The sequence below is a fragment of the Quercus robur genome, chromosome 11 (assembly GCF_932294415.1).
Source record: "Quercus robur chromosome 11, dhQueRobu3.1, whole genome shotgun sequence".
Lineage (NCBI taxonomy): Eukaryota > Viridiplantae > Streptophyta > Magnoliopsida > Fagales > Fagaceae > Quercus > Quercus robur.
In genome coordinates this window covers 9,249,438-9,274,750 of record NC_065544.1, presented here as the reverse complement: position 1 = coordinate 9,274,750, position 25,313 = coordinate 9,249,438, and the positions used below count along the sequence as shown (strand labels likewise).

General features: G+C 33.4%; 1 protein-coding gene and 1 long non-coding RNA gene across 7 annotated transcripts in view; both read left to right on the top strand.

Moving 5' to 3' along the window:
* Positions 1-25,313, top strand: part of LOC126707682 (lupeol synthase-like) — a 108,390-nt gene that overhangs the window by 41,892 nt on the left and 41,185 nt on the right. The window contains exons 1-17 of one of the 6 annotated variants that reach the window (XM_050407509.1): positions 17,406-17,513; positions 17,912-18,133; positions 18,855-19,040; positions 20,990-21,079; positions 21,728-21,925; positions 22,128-22,212; positions 22,342-22,508; positions 22,630-22,818; positions 22,923-23,036; positions 23,195-23,314; positions 23,390-23,512; positions 23,611-23,709; positions 23,880-23,936; positions 24,088-24,134; positions 24,218-24,361; positions 24,587-24,764; positions 24,900-24,980. In XM_050407509.1, coding sequence (XP_050263466.1) covers positions 17,939-18,133; positions 18,855-19,040; positions 20,990-21,079; positions 21,728-21,925; positions 22,128-22,212; positions 22,342-22,508; positions 22,630-22,818; positions 22,923-23,036; positions 23,195-23,314; positions 23,390-23,512; positions 23,611-23,709; positions 23,880-23,936; positions 24,088-24,134; positions 24,218-24,361; positions 24,587-24,764; positions 24,900-24,980 — 2,073 coding nt within the window. In that variant the 5' untranslated portion in view covers positions 17,406-17,513; positions 17,912-17,938. Of the gene's footprint in view, positions 1-17,405; positions 17,514-17,911; positions 18,134-18,854; positions 19,041-20,989; positions 21,080-21,727; positions 21,926-22,127; positions 22,213-22,341; positions 22,509-22,629; positions 22,819-22,922; positions 23,037-23,194; positions 23,315-23,389; positions 23,513-23,610; positions 23,710-23,879; positions 23,937-24,087; positions 24,135-24,217; positions 24,362-24,586; positions 24,765-24,899; positions 24,981-25,313 lie in introns of those variants that run through there. The other 5 variants (XM_050407516.1, XM_050407512.1, XM_050407514.1 and 2 more) reach the window with 5 other exon arrangements.
* On the top strand, positions 2,192-4,037 carry LOC126707685 (uncharacterized). The gene is made up of 2 exons (XR_007649045.1): positions 2,192-2,560; positions 3,752-4,037. It is a non-coding gene; the product is annotated as an uncharacterized LOC126707685 (long non-coding RNA).

Genomic DNA, 25,313 nt, shown 5'->3' with positions numbered 1-25,313 from the left:
TGCACAGTGGCACTAAGACTCTTTCTCCCTTTCTCATTACCTGGACTGTTGTGTTTTCTTTTCTTTTGTTGAGATTCTTTGGGTTGATGAAGTCTTTTTCTATTTGGTAAAGGCGTTTATAGCTTAGTAAATAATGCAGTCAAGTCTATCTTGCCCATTGTATACCACTGTAACAATCTCTGTTTTGGCCACATAATTTGTTTATAGCTAGTGTACCATCAAATCTCTTTCTTTTCACTTCAAAAAAAAAATCTCTTTTAATTTAATTCATTATATTTAGTTTTTAACTTGGTTGATATACATCACACATGTATTATAGTACCACTGTACCACTGCCACAGTAGGCTGTAGCTTTAAGAGCTTTAGGCTTCAACAAATCCCTTTTTTAATGTTTTAATAATATTTTATATTAGATTTAAATTTAAAAACAGTGGTTTTCTATTTAGTTACTTTTTTTGAATTATCTATTTTTTTATTTAGTTATTTCAGTAATGATCTTAATAAATTAACTAATTTTTATAATAAGTAAATCAACTATGATATTGTTATTCCAAAAAAAAAAAAAAAAACTACTATAATATTGCTATATACTTATATATTTGTTTATTTATTATGTTTGCTTAAAATTTAATATTTCTTATTTATTTTATGAAAACTATAATATGAAAAATACTTTTAGACTTGGACTTAAATATGGATGCGTGCTGTGCAAGTTGATTAGTTCAACTAATGGTCTTAAAATATGTAATAAATCACACTTTTTTAGACTTGGATATAAGCTATATGGTCTATATATTTTTGTGCTACACAGTTTATTGACTTTTTTTTTTTTTTTTTGTTAAGTGATAGTGTGATATTCCAAGTATCAAACAACCATAGTAATTAGTTGAACTAATTAATTTTGTTTGTTTGAGATATTAATTAACCAATAATTAATTGGAAAAAGCAACTAATAAACAATAATTAATAATTTAATTAACCAATATATTATAAAAGACAAAAAAATTAAATTATGTTAGGCTAAACAACAATTAATAATTTTATAATTAATAAAACACCAATATAACAAATTATAGTTTATAAAAGACAAACAAATTAATGAGACAACTAAACATTAATACATTTGGGAAAAATTCCTGGAGTTGCTATTGGGAAAAATTATGCTTCTTAAGGAACACTCTGGGAAAAATTCCTGGAGTCGCCACTGATGAGAACCCACTTTCCTACCTTACAACTTTGACTTTGAAAAGATTAAAAACCCTACAAATAGTATTTGTTTGGACACTTTAATGGTTGGACAAAGTTTTTCTTGAAATTAGTTTGGAGAAAAATTCTTTAAAATATTCCTATATCATTTTATTAAATGTGAATTTTAAGAAATCTATTGTTATATTGTATTTCTTTTTGCTATATCCTCCATAGTTGCAAAGTTTTAAGAAAATCAAACATCGAGACCTATGTGATCTGTCATCTGTTTAAATTTCAAGTTTTTGTACTCTTAAACTATGCTTAAAAAATATGTGTATTAACATCTGTTCTAAATGAATACCAGGGTATTTCACTCGTTACAATTACCTTCTCCCCATACACAAACACTTTTTACCGTATTAACTTTTTAACTTTTTCTCACTTCTTTTATTTAATGGTTGATATTTTCTTTTGCCTGGATTCTTTCTAGTTGATGCTTGTAATGGTTTTCAATTGCTTATGTGAGTAGTCATTTGTTTTAACTTTGATGGAATCAGGAATGTATTACTGAATCACATAGAGAAACTATGCATGGGGCCTGTATATAAAAGGGAAGTTAGCCTAGCAATACAACAATGTAGTACTTGACAGTGTTACAATAGTATGGAAGTAAATATACAACACTTAGTTTTTGAAACAGCAATGGGTGATTACTTATGTGTTTGCTCCAAAATAAGGGTGATTAAACAATTTCTTGCTTTTTAGTAGAAACTTAAGGCAATGTTTTATAGGATTTGGATTCATTCTGGACTCTATGATATAATAATAATAATGTGTGTTACTCTTTTGCAAGTTTTAGTGATATAAATGTGGGATTTTTGGTGAAAGCTTTTGTATTAATAGTTGGTATGTTGATAATGGTTGTTGAACAGGGGGAAATCTCTAGTTAAATAGTGTTAGTTGCACCATCTTTATGTTGGTGTTGAATTGGGTGAATCTTCACTATTAGGTGAATGGTTGGTGTTGTTTCTCTAAAGAGTTGTTTAGTTGAATAGTTAATTTTTGAATATGATTTTTCCATTATAGTACAAGTAGTGTTGTTTCTAGATTGTGGCTTTTGTTTGCTAGTTTTCATGTGGGGTAGTGATTTTGAAGAATTAGATATTTGTGCTGACATTTGGTTGTTTACAAGCTTTTCATTCCCTTGTAATTATCTTTCTTCATTGGCGGTTCTAATTATTGTCTTATCTGCTTGTTTAACTTTTCTTTAACTTTTGTACTATAAATTTAACTTTTCTTTTGCAGATTAAATACACATTGTTTGCAGTAACTTTGGATTTTTTCTGAAAGTTGTAAACTTAGCTTGAGCAAAGTAAGTAAATTCTAGTTAAAAACTTATAAAACTCTATACTTGTGATGTTGGAAATTGGATTTGTGGTGGTATATTGTGTTGGAGCAAGCAGGTGGCTTGCATGATGTTATAAGGTGGTTTAAATTTATATTGGGAGTGTTTTTAATTTCTTGCAAATGTGAGTGGACCTTGTAGATTAGATGTGATGAATAGTACTTCAATTGATTTCAATATTTGTAAACACTCTATATTTGTAATGTTTGTGATTGGTTTTGTGGTAGGTTATTGTGTTGGAGTAAGCGGGTGGCTTGTATGGTGTTATAAGGTGGGTTGTGTTGGATTTTTGAGATTGGTGAAAATTGTATGAACCTTTTGAGGAGGGTTAAAGTGTGATGAGTAGATTAGGTACTACTTCATTCATTTCAATTAGTTTGTATATATATGATAGGGGAAGTGAATTTTTGAGATTGGTGAAAATTGTATGAACTTTTTGAGGAGGGTTAAAGTGTGATGAGTAGATTTTCACAAATGGGGTATTGGGTTTTACTTAGACTTTGATGTTTTGGCATTTGGGTGTTTGTTTCAAAGTGTGGTTCAATATTTACTTATAATTGTTTGGTTGTTGCTTTCAAGAATTAAGGTTCAAAGATTAATTAGTTGTTTATGGGGGATTCTTTGGTTTCACATTATTTCAAGGTGATCTAATGTAAGGGCTATATACATAAAACTTGGATAGAAAAGGGTAAAATGAGTAGGTAAAGAGGCGTGTTCTTGTTAAGTAATTTTTTTTTTCCAGGAAAAGGGTCCTCTTCATTTGTCCTTGAAATGGAAAATGTCCATTTAATGGTGTGCATGGTGTCTTGTCCTCTAAAATAAGTATTCATTTCTTGGTGTAGTAAGAATAGAATATTAAATGATGTGCCACCATGTACACCTTTACATCCGAACACTGAAATGGAAAGTATAAGGGAGTCCTATAATTTGAATGTATATGTCACCAAGAGTCTTGTACTCAGTGGCATTGGCACATTGTCCAATTCTCTATAGAGGCAGGAGAACTTGAGTTTGAATATCCCTCCCCCACTTAATGTTAGCAAAAAAAAAAAAAAAAACTTGAACGTGTATGTCCGAAATGTTAAACAATGTTAGTTTTGAGAATCTAGTTTCATATTTGATGGTAGATGCTAAGATTTTGTTTGTGGTAATATGTAGGTTTTTGGTCCCTCAGCTCAACAAAGAAATCTTTATGATTAAGCAGTGATTCCAATAGTACATGAAGTTTTAGAAGGCTTCAATTGTACCAAGAGGAGCGAGCTAGGGACCAAGAGGCACGAGCTACGCAAGAGGCATGAGGACATCTTCCGTTAGTTCTAATTATATTATGCTATACTTTTTGTATTGTTATAAAACATCTTGAGTTATTGTATGTGTTGCAAACAATTATTGTATACTTGTATGGAAGGAGTTTGAATTGGATACTTGTTTTATTTTTTACTTATGGAATGTATGGATCTTTTTTTATAAATGTGTTGTTGAAATAAATGTATTATTCAAATGTGAGGTTTTAATAATGTAATGACAGGTTACAGGTTAATATCAAAGCCATGAAAAAAATAAAAACAGAAAATAAGTTTTTGTGACGAATTTTTTCGTCACAAATATAGCAACAAAAAATTGTTTTAGTGACGAAAATTTCGTCACTAAATATAGCAAAATTTTGTAAGAAATGGTTTTAGTGACGAAAATTTTCGTCACTCTATGTGCCTGGATTTTCTTAAAAATGGTTTTAGTGACAAATTTTTTCGTCACTATATGTACCCGAACATAGTTTTAGTGATTAAATTATTTGTCACTAAATATGATTTAGTAAACTAAAGTGTTTTTAGTGATGAAATATTTTTGTCACTGAATAGTGTTTTTAGTGAGGAAAACATTTAGTGACGAAATGTTTTCCTCACTAAAAGGTTTTTTTTTTTAAAAAAAAAAAAAAAATCAAATTGGACTTTTAGTGACGAAATTTTTCGTCACTAAGACTTTTAGTGATGGGGCTACAGTGACGAAATGAGTTTCGTCACTAAAAGTCCAATTTCATCATTAAAGGTCCTTAGTGACGAAAAACTAGACTTTTAGTGACAAATTTTTTCGTCACTGAAAATACATTTTGTTGTAGTGAAGATTGAAATTTGTTTTTTTTCAACACTCAATCTCAGTTGTTGATAGTTATTGCATTAGATGCAATATCTAGGGTGTTTGACATTTTAAATACATAATTGAGTCCACAAATTCAATATTCATAGTTGTTAGGTCATTTTTATGTAGTTGGCATATTTTTTGAACAAATGCATTTTATTTGTATTTGAGTAGTTTTAAGTGGATTCAAGAATATATATCATGAAGTATGTTAAAAGACTTTACAAGTGGTGGTATTGAAGGCATGAAGTCTGCACAAAGAAACAAGTCTGAAAAAGTTGAAAACTGTAACCTCAAGACCTGGCATGATACAAGTTGCTATTGAGAATAAATGAATATCGATACCTCTTGATCCATTGAGTTTTGCATATTCAAATTTCTTAGATTTGATTTTTGGCTTATGATGATGTGTCTTTTCTAGGGTTTTGTTCTATAACCTACTAGATGATGTAAAAGTATTATTTTATAGCCAATAGACAAAGACTCACATAGAGAATCTATACACTTCTTGTAAAGCTACTATATTTTTATGTGCCTTAGGGTTTTGTGACCAATTTGCTTTCTATTCTATAAGTGTTTAGTGAAGAACTTTGTATCCAACAATAAGCTACAAGTTGCTGGGAGTTAGTCCCAAATTGGAGATTTGTGCAATTGAAGAAGTCTCTACAAGATCAAGTCTAATTGGAGATTAACGTAAGGGTTCTACTATAGGTAGGTACTTTGGGATAGGTTAGGAGGATAAAATTCATTGTACTTGTAACTGCTTGTTCTTGATTAGTGGATTTTTAGGAGTGGTGACATGAAATTCATCAGGTGAGGTTTTTGCCTTGTGAAGGTTTTTCCTATTAATCAACAAATTACTGTGTCAAATTTAATTTCCATTACATTCTAGATTAGAATTGTGATTTGTTGGTGCTTACACGATATTGCATGTAATTTGACCTAATTAATCAACTCGGTAATTGAATTAATTAACTGGGGTCAATCTATAACCCAACAATGATATTGCCACAACTATCTTATATGGCATACTATAATTGACTGTTTGTCACTATCAAATAGACCCACCACTTTTTTTCACCAATTTTTGTATCGAAATACTCTACCTAGACCCACCACAGTATAGTAATTACCTTTTATACTATATATGTATGTGTTACTAGTGTAATAAATACCTTTTGTTAAGGTATATAGGTAAATGATTATTTTTATTAAAAAAAAAACATGCAAAGAAGACATTTGATTGTAAGAACTATATAAAAGAATTCTTCAATTGGGTTTAGTGTTTACACATTAGGAATTAGGAGGGTTTGTAGATCATTTTATCAGGGTTTAGTGTATAGGGTTTAGGATTTAGGAAGGCTTGTAGATTTTTTTATTAGGGTTTAGCGTTTAGGGCTAAGGATTTAGAAGGATTTGTAGATTTTATTTATTTATTAGGGCTTGGTGTTTAGGAGATTTTGTTATCATTTAAAAAAAAAAAATTCACTAAGGTTTAGTGTTTAGGGTTTGTATTATTTTTTTTCCCAAGTTTAGTGTTTAGGACGGTTTGTCATGGGTTTTTATCATTGTTTTAAAAATGGACCAAACGGTTCAATTAGGAATCGGGCACCAGTCCGGTCCAATAAAATCTCCAAAACCGGTCAAAATCGGGATGAACCAGAAATCGAGGCACAAACCTATTCTTTGACCATTCTAGTGCATGGTTTTTACATCAGGGTTTAGAAGATTTTTCTATTTTGTTTTGTGTTTAGGGTTTGTATTATTTTGGTATTTTGCTAAACCTAAAGGCCATTTTCCTCTATAAAATAGACAGGGAGAAAGATTGTTTATTGTTTATGGTACACTTGGAACAATAAGCACACGTTAATTCTTGCAGGCAATGGATTCAGTAACTCTCATGCATTATTATTTCTATGGACAATTATATGTTTACACGTGCATGATATAAGCTTTGATATGGTCATATGTTCACCATTAGTTATCGTCATTGTATATAACACATGCAGATTCACCGTATTATATTAACTATGATAACATATTTATCATTACTCACCATGGCCATCCATCATCCATTCCTTGAAATATCATGAATTGCAAATTATGTTCAAACAATCATTAGTCAATAATGAGTTTCATCCTATATGGGTTATTAAGGTTGTCCGGTCATCATTCACAAATTGCGTATATTCTTGTCATCAACTCATCGGATGACAATACACATGATGTCCTTATTATTAAAAGTAATTTTCCTCTTTTATGACACCTTTTGGTTCATTGCTAAAGCTTAGAGGTCAAAACACATTAATCACTCATCAATCTTCTTTGTACATCTCAAATGATAAAGTTCATTGTGTTCCTATCATTAGACGTCATCGTACTTTCGTCCTCACCACATACGGTTATCTATGATAACACAATCATCGTTCATCGTACTAATTGCATCGTGTAACGCTACATGTAAGCACATGATCACCGAGCTTCATCATCATCATACACCATGCATTAGTGTTCAATGAACAAAGTTAGCTATAATCACACATTCGTCACTTGTCCTACGCCGTCATACCTCATGCATGCGTGATCATCGTATGTGGTTAGTCATCAAGACCACATTCATCATACACTAGGGATCATTATATGCAAAGTTGTGGTTTACAACTATGTTTTATGTTGGCTTTATTCCATGACAAAAAGTGTTGTATTTATTTTAATTTTATTCCTTGTATTTTGTGGGATTTTATTGTATTAGGTTTAGTATTAAATTAGTGAAGACTTAAGCTTATATGAAGATCAGTGCATTTTGCAACTAGCTCGCGAGAAGTTCACGAGAAGGGTTCCCGCGAAAAGGGCATGTGAGAAGCACATGACTGGAAGCTGAAGAGTCGTGCCAGGCTGTTAGTTTCGCGAGTGTCTCGCGGGTAAGGCCTTCCCGCAAGGTAGTCACAAAACATTTTGTCTAGAGTATTTTCAAGTGCGACTTTCTTACCCTTCACCTATACTATATATACTCTTATTACCCATAAATGTAGAAGAGGCCATTCAGAGAGAAAAACCCTAGATAGGTTTTCTACAACACACACACTCATCTTTTAGAGAGAGAGTTACTCATCCTTAGTGAGAAATCATTCTAGCATCTTCTCCTTTCCTCTCCCATTATCATACCTTGACAGGAGATTTGTACCCAAACATAACCCACACATGTTTAGAGTGTAGAGAGTGTTTTAGAGTTTGGGAAGCTTTGGGGATTTGCCAAAAGAAGCTGGTAAGGCTTGGTGGATGCAATCGGGTGCATTGCTGGATCCGAAAAACTAGACAAGACATGGTTCCGAGAAGCCTTGTTGTAGTAGGAGCTTGGAGGGCTTAGGTACATTGGGTAGATTAGGCTTGGAGGGTCTCTTGCTATTCATGTATCCCAACTTATTGTCTAGTGGATCGATTTACCGCTTGGAGGGCGACGGAGAGGTTTTACGCCGAGTATTTCGGTTTCCTCTTCGATAACACATCGGCATGTTATCTTGTATTTGCATTTTTCTTCCCTACTCTTTTACCTTTCATTTTACTGCTGTGTTATAATGATTATGGGTTAGAGTAATTTGTTTGTTTATCTGCTTGTATTTACTCTTTTCCGCACTTTGTATAAGTTAGAGTTAAATCAATCGAGTCGTAATCTTTAATTTGAGGGTCTAAACAGCTCTTGTGTTTTTAATACATTTTCGAGCTTTCATTTTACAATAATGTTCAATTGTATATACTTAGTTATGATAACCCACTTTCCTACTGTGGACGACTAAATTTCTCTGTTTGAAATAAGTCAAACAAGTAAAATAGTTTCACAAATGCGAATTTGTATTGATGATAGTGTGGTACAATTCTCTGAAATTACAAAAGAGTGATCCTCTGATTCGATCTCCTTGCAAGACTTATTGATTGGATTTGTGGTAATGTGATTTTGACTTGAACACAAAATATCCTTCAATTTGGTTGAGGGATGGATCGAAGATTGCTGAAACGGAATTACAATGAATCTCTAGCTATGAGCTTGTTAGAAATCCTTTGTTCTTCACGTTCTTTGTGTTCTTCGTGTGTTCTTCGTCTTCGAAGGTTTGTGGTGGAAGTTCTTTAGGGCTTTAGAAGCTTGGATCCGTAGAGCTTCATTGATTTGTGATTTGTTGATGTTTTCAGATACTTTGAGCTTGATTCTCGCAAACTTTAGGATCTAGGCAGATGGTTTGGATGATTCTACTTCGAATGTTCTCCGATTTTGGGGTTGAAGTTCTTGAAGGCTTTGAGGCTTGATTCTTGTAGAGCTTTTTCACTTCTGAATCTTGGTCCCCTTAAATGTCTTAGGAAGGCTTCTATTTATAGGAGTTTGGGGGTGTGTGAGCGACACGTGGCGGAGTCTGATTGGTGACACATGTCACAACCTGATTGTTCCGCTTATGTCATCGTTTACACGTGCTGAACTGCTTGTGTCATCGCTTACACGTGCTGGACTGCTTGTGTCATCGCTTACACGCATTGATGTGTGATTGGTTTTTGCATGACACTTGGCAAATTTTTGTTGGTTTCTGAATAGTGATAGCAAAACCTAGTAGCAATATGTGGTGCTTTGTAATTGGCTGTATTTTGTGGACTTAATAATGTGACGTGTCAGCTTGTGATAGGTCGGGAATTTTCCCTCTCTACAAATGCCCCCTTGAGACTCGTTCACGCACACAGTTTCGAAGTGTGGTGTGGGAATGAGTTTCGAAAATGGATTTTTACACTTGACTCTTTAAGTAAAGTAGTTGAAGGTGGTGGAGCTTTCAGCAGGATGAGATAATTTTCGAGGTATAGACCCACCCATATGAAAGACTTTGATGAGACCGAAAAGGGGTCTGCCAGTATTTGAATGTACTTGCGTGACCGAGCCTTCTCAGCATAGTTTAAGTTGAAGTAATTTCAAAAGAGTGTTCTATGGTATTTGAAGTGGGTTGGTGAGGCTGAAAGTTGTTTGCAAGAAGTTGGATATACTTGCAAGATTGAATCATTTTAGCAGAGGTTAAGTTGAGGTAATTTCAAAAGAATATTTTGAATCGTTGGCGGCGATCACAAGTTGTAGAAGATGGGGAAGATGAGAGAATGGTAGCTGGGTACAGCATGCAGAGTTATGGGGCTAGCCTCGTGTTTTTAAGAACTTCTGGTGAAGTTATCTTGGAAGAACATGCTTTAGATTACGGCGAGGACATGTGGGAAAGTGGTTGAATGCGCATGTGTAATTGTATCACTCAGGTTAAGGTGAGGTAATTTCAGAAGCTTATGGATTCTGGGTATGCTGGTGGTGGAGGTGATGAAGATGAAGTGAATGGGTGAAACATATGACACCATGGTGATGGCCCTGTATGTTGGGGACCCTCTAGTGTAGATGTTTCTGGGAAGTACAACTTGGGATATGGGACTAACTGCATGCTAAATGAGGTCCGGTGGCAAGTCATCGAATGTGCGTGTGTGATGGGACCATGCCAATGAATGTTAAGTTGAAGTAATTTCAGAAGAGTACTTTCTGAAATACTTCAAGCAGAATTTAAGTTGGAGTAATTCCAAAAAGTGTGTTTTGAGGTACTAGCAACGATGACCTTTGGGTCCCACAATGGTGGGGACATGGAATAAGGCTTTAGTGACTATTTACCAGCACCAAAGGCTGAATTCTGATGAGCTAGTGTCTTGGAGGTTGTTTCAAGTGTTCGATGGAAGACAATTTGTAGGATACCCCAACACTTTTTTACCATTTTCGCCTACTGCCATTTGTTGGAAAAGCACAGAAAAATGAAAGATGGAGCTAACTTGTGATTCTGGTCTTAGAAACCATCCAAGTTGCTATTTGTTCCGAACCACTGCTTCTGCTGGAAGACCAAGCAATTGGAGAGAGACTACAGGAGCCCTAAGCTTAGGAACAGGTGTCTCTGCTGGACTTGGATTTCCTGGCCAACCAAATCCGAGGAAGCATGGAACAACAACGCAGACCTTGTTATGAGTAATTTTATGGACAAATGTGGTCGTTAAGGGGAGAAACAAAATTTGTTTGGATCTCAAAACTACAATGATGTTGTAAAGAGGGTTTCGACCAAACCATGAGAGGATTGATCTAAAACCGATTATAAAGCAATATCGGTTGCTAAGTGTTGAGAATGATGAGGCCATAGTGAGAAATGGCTGTGAAAAGGAGGACTTGAAAATTTGAAAGAAGCAAATCTTCATTTCATGATTCAGTGTGTTTTTTTTTTCTTGATGAGTTCTTAATGAATCCAACCCTTTTATTTATAGCAGAGAGACGAAGAATGGTAGATAGGTAGTTGAGAATGACGATTGAGAATTTTTGGTGGGAACGATAAATGGGAACGATAGATGGGAATGGTAGGCACCGAATGAGAATGGTAGGTTGAACTAATGATCCAATGTAATTTCAAGTTCAAGTCATACTTGTGAGAGTTCATTTGTACTTTGAAAGGGAAGCCTTGATGAAGTCTGGAGAATAACCTTGAGGGAATCCATACCAAGTGGATGAATCTCAAATTTTGATCTTGGGAGCTTAAGTTTTGGACACTACTAGTACTTCAGAGAAGTAGGTCAGATTGGTGGTTTCCAAGTCACGAAAAACTAAGCAAGACAAGTCTGGCTTGAAAATCTTGACTTTAGGTCGACTTTAACACAAAAGTCAACTACCTTGGAATTGAGTCATTTGTGCAATTTCCAAGTCTTAAATGATAGAACGGACTCCAAAATTGGAATGTACTCGGAAAATTGAGCAAGAGATGTCCATCTTAAAAATTTTGACATTTGGTCAACATTCGCGCAAAAGTCAACTTTTGGAAATTGGTTGTTTGCACAGTTTCTGAGCTTCAAAAGAAGAAACGGGTCCCAAAATTGGAATGTACTCGAAAAATTGAGTGGGACAGATCCGTTTTGAAAATTTTGACTTTTTAGTCAATGTCAAAGGTCCACTTGGTCAAAGCATTTTCTCTCTCCCTTTTCTCATTTTATTTTTTTAGTGTTTTTTTTTTGCAGGCGGTTCGGACCGGGTCAGATTTCCAGATCGGTCAAACCGGCTAGTGGAGGATGGCGTCATCAGTGACGTCATAGCGCTGGAGGGCACGTGTGGCGCGTGTAACGCGTGACTTATCCGTGTCGGCGCGTGTAAGCGCGTGAACCGACACTGGCGATTACCGGAGCCTCTGGTGGCGCGTGGCAGCGCGTGGATGATCATTTGGGCCTGAAATTTTTAAGTTTTGCAGATCGGGGCACGCTGGATCGAGTGGTAGTTTCTGTTTTCTGAATTGGTGGCCCGATTTGCACAGAAGCGAAGGAGGAGACTACGATCTTCGAAGCCTATGGAGGCGCGTGGAGGCGCGTGGCTTGGCACCTGAACCTGAAATTTTTTGGTTTTGTAGATCGTGGGCCGATGTATCTAGTAGTGGCGCCAGTTTTGTAAAAATTTTCTCAGATTTGTGCAGATTTGAATGAGAAACTTGCGGGACGTTGGGAATTTGTGGCCGCGCGTGGCTGGGCATCTGGGCCTGGAATTTTCGGGTTTGGTGGATCGAAGGCCGTAGGAGACTCCCATGGTGTCGGTTTCATGGATTTATGGTCTTCGGCGGCTCTGACAGTGTTTGACATTGGTTGATCAGCAAGATTTTCTACTTTCAAGGTCGACAGCTTTGAAAAATATGTGGTTAGATCTTCTTCCCAGTGCAGTAGTTTTTTAGATAATATGTGTACTTTTGTAGGTCTATTTCTGAGGTCTAGTGCAGTATTGTCCTTCTGACATTATGATGCATTTATGGACACTGACCTTTTTTTCCAAGGTTGTTATGTCATCCTTTGAAAATATGTTACTTTAACTTTTTATACGTGTTTTTTCTTGTCTGTTACCTTTAGGAGTTCTCTATAGAAAGCCCGCCCAGGGCATGCATTAAGTTTTATAAGCAACCTCTAGTCGGTAGCATAATATGTAGAGAAATTTTGCTTTTTTTTTTTTTTTTTTTTTTTTTTTTTTTTCTTTTTTTTTCTTTTTCTTAACAGGCTAGAGATTAAAATTGGAGCTCTCTCTCTTTGTTGATTTTTTTTTGTTTAAATGTGCCATGAGATTTTCTTCTAACAAGTTATTTATTGTTGATTGTTTTTATTATGCAGCATGTTTTTCTTATTCTTTGGGCTTTAGCTTTACACCAACATTCTTAGAGTGATGTTTGTCTTCGTACTTGCCGTTCTCATTATGACAGTCATCTAGGCAACAATGTTATCACAGATGTTCATGATACAATGATGCTATTACTAGTACTTGACTTTGAAGTTGTACTAGCTTTTGTCTTGGCAATTAAGCTGCACCAACACTTGTCTTTTCAACGCAGTCATATCAAGGATCTTTGCAATGTAGCTACATCAAGAGTTTTTGCAACATAACCACATCAGCATTTGTCCTTGTACTGAAGCTATATTAACACCTGCCTTCATGATGAAGCTGCATCCATATTTTTTCTTTGCATCGAAATCGTGGCACCACTTATCTTTGTCATGAAGCTGCGCCAACACTTGCATTTGTTTATTGAAGCAACATTTGTACTTGCATCTGCTATGAAGTCGCACCATCATTTGCCTTTGTAATGAAGTTGCACTAGCACTCTTCTTTTGCCATAAAGTTGCCTCGACACTTTATTTGCTTTGAAGCCATGCCAATATTCATCTTTGTTATGAAGCCACATCAACACTTTATTTGTATTGAAGCCATGCCAATATTCGTCGAAGCCATGACATCATGTCAACACTTCATTTGCACTGCAGTCGCACCAACATTGGCCTATATAATGAAGCTGTATTAGCACCAATTTTCAGAGGAAACATAGCTCAGATTTCGAGGGTACATAGCACTTTAGCCAGGCATCAAGATTTTAGAGATGCCAACAAGACTTTGAAGATGCAAGGAGCTCTCATCAAGACTTTGAGGATGTGAGAAGAATGCCGCCAAGACTTTGACATTGCACAAACATGCCCTTAGAGGAGAGATGATACAACACCAACTTCAAATGCTGGAGGAATGTGACATTGTCCAGATTTCAGAGACATAATGCGAAACGGCACCACTCAAAAGGAAGATGATGTGGTTCAAATTTCAGAGTTATGAAATGGCACAACCTAGAAGAGAGACGATGTAGTTTAGACTTGCAAGGTACAAGAAGATGCCCCCAGGAGATAAGTGATGCAAAGCATACTTCAGAATTGTGGGAGAATGTCCATAGAAGATGGGCAATGCCATGCAGACCTCATTTAGTCTTCATCTTCAACTACAACGATCTTTGATCATCCTATTGAACAGTTGATTATCTTTAAGCAATGCCTTGTCAACCAAAGGGACCTTAAAAGCATATTGATGACTGTTGGAAAACTCTTCAAGCTAGACTGGCAATCCTTCTTCTTTTCATGTGACTGAACTTAGTGATAAGTACTAAGCTGCCTACGTACCCCGGAGAGGGATCAAGTCATCACGTAGTTCAACAGATTTTTTTTTTTGATGATTTCTTTTTTGATGATCTTTTTTTTTTTTTTTTGATAATTTCTTTTTGGATGATTTTTTTTTTTGTTTTTATGTTTTTTTTTTTTAGTGCGTGATTGAACTCAGCAAAAGATACTAAGTTGCCTACGTACCCTCGAGAGGGATCAAGTCATCATGTAGTTCACTAAAACATGACTTCTCAAATACCTAAGGCATTACACCCATTACAATTACCCCCTCCCCATACACAAACACTTTTTACCATTTTAACTTTTTCTCACTTCTTTGATTCAATGGTTGAGATTGAAAGTTACTTTTTTTCAACACTCAATCTTAGTTGTTGATAGTTATTACATTAGGTGCAATACCTAGGGTGTTGCAGGTAATCTTAAATCTAGGGATATTACACCCGATTATGATAAACAGGGGGTAGATTGGAGGATTGCGAAGTCAAAAGGCAAAAACATTCATGTCTTCCCCATCAACTTTTGGTCCATCCTTCTGATGTCAGTTGTGTTGGTTCATCAATTGTCAATACCTACATGAAATCAGACACTCTCTCTCTCTCTCTCTCTCTCTTGCAAATTCATGACTTAAATGTTGACACCATTCTACCTACCACATTCTTCTTGTTGGAAAATATAGTTTTGCATCTTATACAAAATAAGCAACAAAAAATTTATGGATCTATTTCATTCATGTGAGAGAACATGGAACTTTTGAATTTTAGAAACAAAGAATAGAAAAATGTACCTTGATGCAGTGAAATTTAAAACAAAGAAGAAGATTGAACATGGGTGGACCTTCAATCTTCACCGCAATTCCATATATGCCAAAGATGCATGGTCTCTCCATCAATTCTGTACATTATTTCTTTTCTCAAGAGCTTGTGTTTTTTCTAAAAGCTATTTTAATCTTTTTTACTTGAACATACAAATAACTACCTAAGCAATTATTCTATTTAATAACTCTTATTAAATAATTAACTAATTATCTAATTGGGCTGACCTTTTAGGACAACTCAATTGAGCTTTAGTGTGTGGCTTGGAATGGGACCAAAGGGACAAATAAAACTTTAGCTCTAATGGGCTTTTGGCCTATCAGTCAACCCTTGAGAAGTCCTAAAATTACCATTAATTACATTTAATACTACTATAAAAATATAATTACACTCTGGGCTTTATTAATAAAATTATATCCCAAGACTTTATTATCTAATCAATTAACCCCTTCTTGAAAATATTCATAGTAACACAAAGTCATAATATATAAATGTCCCTTTGAAAATTACTATCTATTGATCCTTGAGTTCCCAATTTAATCCTATAAGTTATTCGTGTATGAAATCAAATTTCATAAAATATAAATTTTAGTAACTCTTTATTACTAAAGTGGTTAGACCAAACACTTTGAATAGCTAAACTCATTAAACTTATTTCAAGGGATTACTTTATACCTAGAAAGAGACTATGAAGTCCATATTATGAATATGTGTCCATTCATCACTACATGTGATTTCTTAACGTACTGAGATTTTGTTCATTAATATAGATCTTACTCTTGATATATCAAAGAAAACAACATTTTATATTCAAGTTCACAATTCCCTTAAGATTGAGAGTTTATGTTTTTAGTTGAAAATTGTTAATAGAATAATTAATCTCATGGCGGTCTGGTCAATATGTCTTATATACTTAAGACACTTCAAAATATTAACTAGAAGCATGGTTTTAAAAATCAGTATGGTGAAAGAACAGGAAAAAGAACTGGTTATCGGTTTTCTGGTTGGACCGCCAATCGGTAGTCGAACTGGTGACGTTATAAATAATTTAATTGTTAATTTAAAATAAAAATATATATTTTAAGTTTTTAACTAAGAATATTCAAGTTAAACATATATATAAAATTTTAAAAAATAATGTGAGTTTAGTTTTCATGAATTAAATTTAGAAAATAAAAATAACAAAACCCACTACCCCTATATAAAAGTTTATGTCTGTTAAGAATCAAATTAACAATATATAATATATATTTATTATTATTATTATTATTATATGTTTAATACTTATATATTTACTGATTATTGACATGACCTCCTCTTTTATCTTTTTCTTTTTCTTTTTTTTACCCTTCCCTTCCATTAAATGAGTTGTCCTGCATGCTCTAGGAGGTGAAGACAAGACATTGAAAAGGAAAAAAGAAACACCCTCATTAATACTCCACCTACCCCACTTTTTTCAAACTCTCATTTCTCCTTTTTTATCTCTTTTGGTTTTAAACGGTGCTCTTGAAGTCTCTCAAACTCTCAGAGTCTCTCATGTTTCTCAAGTTTGCTTCAAATTTCAAAATAAAAATTTTCCATTAGTTGAAGCTGCTACGGTAATCCTCGATCCAGCTAAAAAATAATCAAGTATCACATTTCAATTTTTAGTTCTTTACCTCATTTTATCTTTCTCTCTCTCTCTCTCTCTCTCTTCTTGAAGTTTTTGCATTTTTAGTCTTGGATCATCATTCTTATAGTTTTTCACGGTGTATTTGAGAAAAAGAAAATGCTTTAATTTTTTGTCTTTTTACTACAAAATGTATTAGTTTCAGCTTATTCTACAAAACCGGTTCAACCATACTTGTTTTTCGGTTTTTATGGTTAACCGGCCAATTCCCTATTAATATTTAATACCAGTTTTTTATTATTTTACGGTTTTTAGTCATAACCGGAGCCAATCAGTATTCGGTTCCTAATTGAACTGGTCAAACCGTTCAGTTCGGTTTAATCCGGTTTGATTTTTAAAACATAAACTAGAAGTCTCCACTTTTATTATCAAGATAAACCATCTTAATGACATGTTTTTTTTTTTTTTTTTGAAAAGAATCTTAATGACATGTTATAATATTCACAGATGAAATGCTCAATTTCATCACCGATTATGAACTATATCACATACAATGCATATCAAGAACTATATAATAATATCTATATTATATATCTAAATATTCATGTTCTCATTATTTGAGATAATAAAACAACTTTTATTATTTTAATACATGATGTTGTACAAAATGTCAAACACAACATGATACAATAGGATTTTAGAGAATTAATCCTATCACTTTCTCACCTAATATCTCTCCTACTTAAAGGGCCAAGACCTCACAATTACACCACCCCAAGAAAATTGTTCTCTGAGTGTGCCAGCCTCTTGGTATCTCACTAAGGAACAAACACAAAATTTTCTGTTCCTCTCTTAGTCTTTAAGGGTATCACTCAAATATTCCTCCTCTTTTATTCATTTCTCACTTTCCAATCTCCAATTTTCTCAAGAAAATGATCTTGATCTCTTTCTGTGTAGATCAGTATGAGTAGTATTTAACAAAACATGTCCCCGGGTCTCTATGAGATAAAATATTTTTGCTGCAAAGCATGTAATATGCAAATTTATATATATATATATATATATATATATATATATATATATATCATGTTTACTAAGAAATATGTTGTGGTTGGCTATGATTTATACTATACGAAGTTTCATACCAGCTATAACTCTCTCTCTCTCTCTCTCTCTCTCTCTGTGTGTGTGTAAATAGTTGGGTTTGGTTCATTTCAAATATTATTGGGCTAATGATCATATCAACTTGTCTCATGACTGTAGGATTTGTATTTGTTACATATTTAGAGGATGTGGAAGTTGAAGATAGCCGAAGGAGGGCCAAAGCTGGTGAGTCTAAACAATTTCATTGGGCGGCAACACTGGGAATTCGACCCTGATGCTGGTACTCCTGAAGAGCGTGCTGAAGTTGAAAGGATGCGTGAGGAGTTTAAGAAAAACCGGTTTCATAAGAAACAAAGTGCTGATCTTTTGATGAGGATGCAGGTAACTATGTCTATATATGTGTGTCTTTTCTCTCATATATTTTCTGAGAATATCATGTTGAACATTTCATCATGTTCATTAGTCTATAAGCATCATAAACTAGTCAACCAGCCATATAGAGTAGACCACAGGCTTTTGATCCTTTCTATGAATCTATCCCCTGTTTTCTTATCCCATGTAAGAATATTATTGATGTGCTTTTCGACTCGTTTAAGTTTGGTACACAGGCACACAACATGAGTGAGACAAATCTCACGTTTGGCTTCGTTAACGAGTATTTTTGTGCACTAGTTGAATATATTTTAAAAGGGTCTCATCTGTATTGAAAAGTAACAAAAATTAATAAACAAATGTCCCTTAAACTGAAAATAAACAAAGGGTCTCATCTGTAAATAGTAAACTTTTCGAAACATAAAGCTTGTGATCGAATTTGTTGTTTCATATTTTAATTTGCATGGGTCCTCAACATAAAAGGTATCTTTTTATTCAACATATTTTTACACCTTTTAGACGGCATACAAGTTAAAATGTCAATTAAGGTTAGCTATGTTTTAATTAAATGTAAGCTCAAAGGACATTTTGGGCTGCAAGATGTCACTGTCGTTAGCAGACATTTCTGTATTTGCTATTCGGAGTTCAAATTTATAACCAAAAAAAATCTAGTACCACAAAATTTTTCAATTGGACATATCTCTAACTCTTTGATATTGCAAACTCACAGCTTAGAAAGGAGAACCCATGTGGGCCTATTCCACCACCAGTCCAAGTGAAAGAAACAGAGGTGATAACAGAGGAAGCAGTGATAACTACTCTGAAAAGAGCACTGAGCTTTTTTTCATCCATTCAAGCCCATGATGGCCACTGGCCTGTTGAATCTGCTGGCCCTCTGTTTTTCCTTCCACCCATGGTATGTATTTTCAAACCATTTGTTTCTAAAAAACATACTCTCTCTCTCTATACCTTTGCTTAAGAAAATAAAATTGTTGTCAAAATTGTAACACTTCTTGAATATGTTCATTCCATAAGGCCAATCAGATTGGTACAATTTCTTAAATTATTGAAAAAAACAAAAAAGGCCCATCAGATTGGTACAATTTATTGCATATACTTTTTGATTTTTTGAATTCAAGCTCTTAAACGCACAACCAAAAGTGTGTGTATATATATATATATTACTAGTTATAGGCATGCACGGTTTTTATGAAAAAACTTATAAAATAAATGTATAAATAATTATATATTTTAATAGATTCAATAAAGATAAAAGAAAAAAAATTATCAAGTGTAAATAATTATCTCACTAAAATAAAAGGGTAAGATTTCTTCCTAAAACTAAATTAAATTGATAATTCCAAATTGAATTTTAAATTGATAATTATTTAAAAAAAAAACGTACTAAACAATTGATAAATCTAAAATTAATATAATCTTGATAATATTATAAATTAAAATTAAAGTTGATAATTCAAGAATACACGTATAGAACATCTTAATAATTTGATATAACATAAAAATCAAATAAGAAATTTGTTAATATTAATCTATTAATTCTAACCATATTTAATCATTAATTCTAAGACCCTAACCCTAAGCATATAAATTAGATCAAAGCTAAGAAAATTAGTTTAAACAAAAGGCAACCAATACACAAAACCTAATCAATTTAATAAAAACAAAATACAAAAACAAAGAAGGAGCCTTTAGAAACTTGACAATGTTTTCAAATGTTTTGAATTCATTAATTAAAATCACATGAAGAAAAAAAACCAATAATAACACTAAAGAAAATAAACAAAATGAAAATAATAATAATAAAAGAAGAAATAATGCATTCCTGCGTTGTCATGGGATTTAGGCATTCACATATTGAAATAAGCTTCACTCCAAAAAGGATATATAGGGTTATATATATTGGTAGAGTTCCATTTGAAATATAATTCATTTAAATCTTATTGAAATTAAAGATATCTAATCAATGTGTTTTTTTTTATCCCATAAAAATTGGAATTAAAAAAAGGTCATATGAATAGAATGAAAAAAAAAAAAAAAGTTGATTCAACATAATGTAATATATAAAAAATTAAAAATTAAATTTTTTTAAAAAAAAAAAGAGAGAAAAAGAACGTGGTTGATAGCTATAAGAAATTTTGATATATATATATATATTAAATGTCATCAACGTAGAAATTATCAAATTAATGGAGATATATACTGTTTTTTGGAATAGATAAAGATTATCAAATTATTGGAGATATATACTGTTTCTTGGGATAGGTTTATATTAATCACCTCTTGAAGAATTTGGATTGTGCTTATCCCTTAATAATCAAGTTTTGTAGCTTGATATTCTGATAAAATAATATTAATTTAATAATATTAAAATTTTGAAAATTTAGATGATAAATATTATTTAAATTAAATTTTTGTATGTTAAATATTATACCATAATTTAAGAAATATATCCTAACAAATAAAAAAATAATGTTAATTAAATGATAAATATTATCTAAATTAAATTTTTGTATGTTAAATATCCCTTAATTTAAGAAATATATCCTAACAAATAAAAAAATAATGTTAATCTAATTTTCTTTAATGATAAGAATGAATTAGAGTCCTGATAATATACTATTCATTTTTAGTTCTTTAAAAATCTAAAAATTTAATAAAATTTCTGCAATTTGATGAAGCCACGTGGCGCAATTATGGCGTCTAAACCCAACTTTTATTATATATATATATATAATATGATAGGATATATTGTATTTATGACTTACTAAATTGGGATGGCTGAAAAAATTAACCCAGTGACTTTGTTTGTTACATTTAACATAACTTCAAATTATTGCCATGCAGGTAATGGCATTGTACATCACGGGAGGTCTCAATGCTGTGCTTTCACCAGCACACCAGATGGAAATGATTCGATACTTGTATAATCACCAGGTAATATTTTGTTGTAATTGAATATAACTTTGTTTTCAAATAACTTATAGTTCCAAAGGATCTATATAAATTCGAGAGTGGAACAAAAGGTCAAAGGGAATGGCATCCCTTATTAATAGAAGGGAAATCACATTTTTATTTCCCATTTAATTATATATATATATATATATAGAATAGTTGTCCTCTAAAGCATTACGTGAAAATCAAGAAACATATATAAATTCATATAATTCATTAAATTATTTAAACAAGTCACGTTATTATTAACTAAAATAAAATAAATCATCTGACATCACATAATTATAAGAAAATTCTTTAGAGATGAGGGAGACTAAAAATACACCTAAAGTTTGGACATCCACTTACCAAAAAAGGCTCTGGACATTCTCATTAGCTCCCCCCCCCAAAAAAAAAAAAAAAGGAAAAAACAAAAAAGAAAAGAAACTTAAAATATACATCTAAAGACTTTTGAGTTTCACCTAGTGAATTGGGGGGATTTTTCTCCAATATAATTTGGAAGAAAATTCTATCCATTTTCTTTATAAACTCATGACACAGTGTTAGTAGATATTTAGCGAGCAACAAGCCTAAAAAATTGAAAACTTTGCAAATTTTTAACCTATACATGTCCATTTGTTTGTTGGACAGAATGAAGACGGAGGTTGGGGCTTCCATATTGAAGGTCACAGTACAATGTTTGGCACAGCTTTGAGCTACATTGCCTTAAGGCTACTTGGTGAGGGACCTGAAGATGGTGAAGACATGGCTATGGCTAGAGGACGGAAATGGATCCTTGACCATGGTAGTATAGTAGCAATTCCATCATGGGGAAAGTTTTGGGTCACGGTATGACCAATTGAACCCATTAGCCAATGTTGCTTTGGTTAATATTGTACTACTTAATAACTTTTTATTCAATTGATATGTTTAAAATATCACTATTTGATTATATGTTCTTTATATTCTTAACATGTATTGTCAAATTTCTTGTCAACCAAATGTTATTTACTTTTGTAAGTAAACATGAAATGCCTCCTCTTTTGTATAGGTACTAGGAGTATATGAGTGGTCAGGCTGCAATCCACTGCCCCCAGAATTTTGGATTCTTCCTAATTTCATCCCTATGCATCCAGGTTCTTGTAACTCACATATTTTTTTTTGAAAAGCACACTTTTTAAGATGCATATCACTCAAAAACTTTATGTAGCAGTTAACATAGTGCATGTATCTAATCGTCACGACCTTCATTATACGAAATACAGGAAAAATGTTATGCTACTGTCGTTTGGTTTACATGCCAATGTCTTATTTATATGGGAAGAGATTTGTCAGTCCAATTACCGACTTGATTCAATCACTGAGACAAGAGTTATACAATGAGCCTTACCATCAAGTTAACTGGAATCAGGCTAGGAGTACAGTTGCTAAGGTTATTTGAAGTCTTTTTTACATTTCTTGTCCATGTTAGAAAAATCAATATCATATCCTGCTTAATAGCAATTTTCACAAAATTGATGCCTACATAAAACTTACACAATGTGCTAATTTAGGAGGATTTGTACTATCCGCATCCCCTCATGCAAGATATGCTATGGGATTTTCTTCACCATGTAGCAGAGCCTATCCTGACACGTTGGCCTTTTTCAAAGTTGAGAGAGAAGGCACTAAAAGCTGCAATTGGTCATGTACGTTATGAGGATGAAAACAGCAGATACCTTTGCATTGGAGGCGTAAATAAGGTCAATACTTGTGTTGCAGTTCAATTCAAATGAAAGAAATATAAAATCAAAGTATTTGGTGTGTCATCATTGAACTAAATTTGTCGAGGTTACTTGCGTTATAGATTTTATGTTTGCTTGCCCGTTGGGTTGAAGATCCAAATTCAGAGGCATACAAGCTTCATCTAACCAGAATTCCAGACAACTATTGGGTTGCAGAAGATGGCTTAAAACTTCAGGTAATATGATTATGACCATTCCCTTGCATCTTTTGGTTACTTGACTTTCTAGAAAAGCAAAATAGCATAATTAGCACATCCATAAGCATGTGAGAAAGTTGATGCAATCACATATACTTAAAAGCATTTACTTATGATGCTTGATTTATGTGATGCAGAGTTTTGGTAGTCAGATGTGGGATGTGACTTTTGCTATTCAAGCAATTCTCTCTTGTAATCTAAATGAAGAGTATTGGTCAACACTTAGGAAATCACATGAGTTTGTCAAGGCTTCACAGGTCAGAATACATATCAAATACTCCTCACGTGATTCTATGAAAGATATTGCTTAACCTAATCATTTTATTTTCTAGGTCCGAGAAAACCCTTCTGGTGACTTCAAAGCTATGTACCGACACATTAGCAAAGGAGCATGGACTTTTTCAATGCAGGACCATGGTTGGCAAGTCTCTGACTGCACAGCAGAAGGGCTAAAAGTAATGCCAACTCTAATGCATTTATGATTTATACTAATATTCTCATGGTTCATTTCAAAGGAAAAATTTTGAATTTTGTAAAACCTTCGATTTTTCAGGTTGCACTTTTGTTCTCACAAATGTCTCAAGACCTTGTTGGCGAAAAAATGGAGACAAACAGGTTCTATGATGCTGTGAATGTCATTCTTTCTCTACAAGTAAGAATTCAACCTTGCAGATTCTTTTTTATTTTTTTTTTGAAAAATTTACATTTAAGTACAAGTTGTGTGAGAGTTATATTATCCACTTCACTTATTTAACTTTATTTGGTTTAATGATTCTGAAATGCATCACTTTAATACTTGACTTTCTTTTAATACCAATACAGAGTAGCAATGGTGGTTTCCCAGCATGGGAGCCTCAAAGAGCTTACCGTTGGTTGGAGGTAACTTCTCCAATAAAACTACTAGTTTCTCCCTAACTTGTTTCAATATCTCAACTTTTCCTTGTAAGATAGGTGTGTACATGTTTATGGCAAAAAACCATTGTTTTAAACTTACCACTCATTCCCATATTTTTGTATCTTATTTTTGCAGAAATTCAACCCCACAGAGTTCTTTGAAGATACTCTTATTGAGAGAGAGTAATTTATCTTCTAGCACAAGAATAGTTGTCATGGTATTGGTCATGTTATCTTCCTGACATTAAAATTGAACCACTTTATAGGTATGTAGAATGTACTTCGTCAGCGGTTCAAGCCTTGACACTCTTTAGGAAATTCTATCCCAAGCACCGTAAAACAGAAATAGACAGTAGCATTTCCAATGCAATTCAATACATTGAAGACGTACAAGAACCTGATGGATCATGGTAATATGTTTTTTTTTGCACACGCTTATATTCTTGATTCACACCATGAAGTACTGCTCTATAGCCGCACAGTTTTCTTTTGACATTTAGACAGAAAATAAAAGTAGTCAACTATGATAATATCATTAAGAGACTGCACCAAATTTTACTTTTTTCTTCTCTTTCTTTTGCTTGATGCTAAAAGGAGAAACCATCAATACTTACACAAGATTAATACTTATGTAGGTATGGTCATTGGGGGATTTGCTACACCTATGGTACATGGTTTGCTATAGGAGGATTGGCAGCTTGTGGAAGAAACTATAGAAATTGTCCTGCAGTGCGCAAAACTTGTGAATTTTTGCTATCAAAGCAGCTACCTAATGGTGGATGGGGAGAGAGTTACCTATCAAGCCAAAACAAGGTATGGAAATTTGTTTTGATTTAAATGTTACTTATTTTTTACAACAGAAGAAAGAAAGAAAGAAAGAAGGGGGGGGGGGGGGGGGGGGGGGGGGAATGGAAATAGAGAACTCAAATAAGTTTCTTTGTGCAACAGGTGTGGACAAATATAGAAGGCAACCGTGCAAATTTGGTCCAAACCGCATGGGCGCTGTTATCGCTTATTGATGCTGGACAGGTTGGTCCATCATTTTCAACTAAATTATTTAATAAGTTGTACATTAACATGACTGATTTAGGTTTTAGCAATAGTTAGAGTTGGCAATTAGTTGGGGAACAGTCATGAAAATGAGTAATCCAAGATATCAATCAGTAATCTACCATTGGTCATGATATCAATCACATATTCAGTTATGCCCCAAAAGCACTAGTCTGGTTACTATGGGGGTTCCTCGTAATCACTTATATAGCTCAGTTTGGCCTGATAAACATACACTTATCAAATCCAATTCACGTAATCTAGGATATTATACATACGAAAAAAAAAAAAAATTAAGATCTAAACAAATAA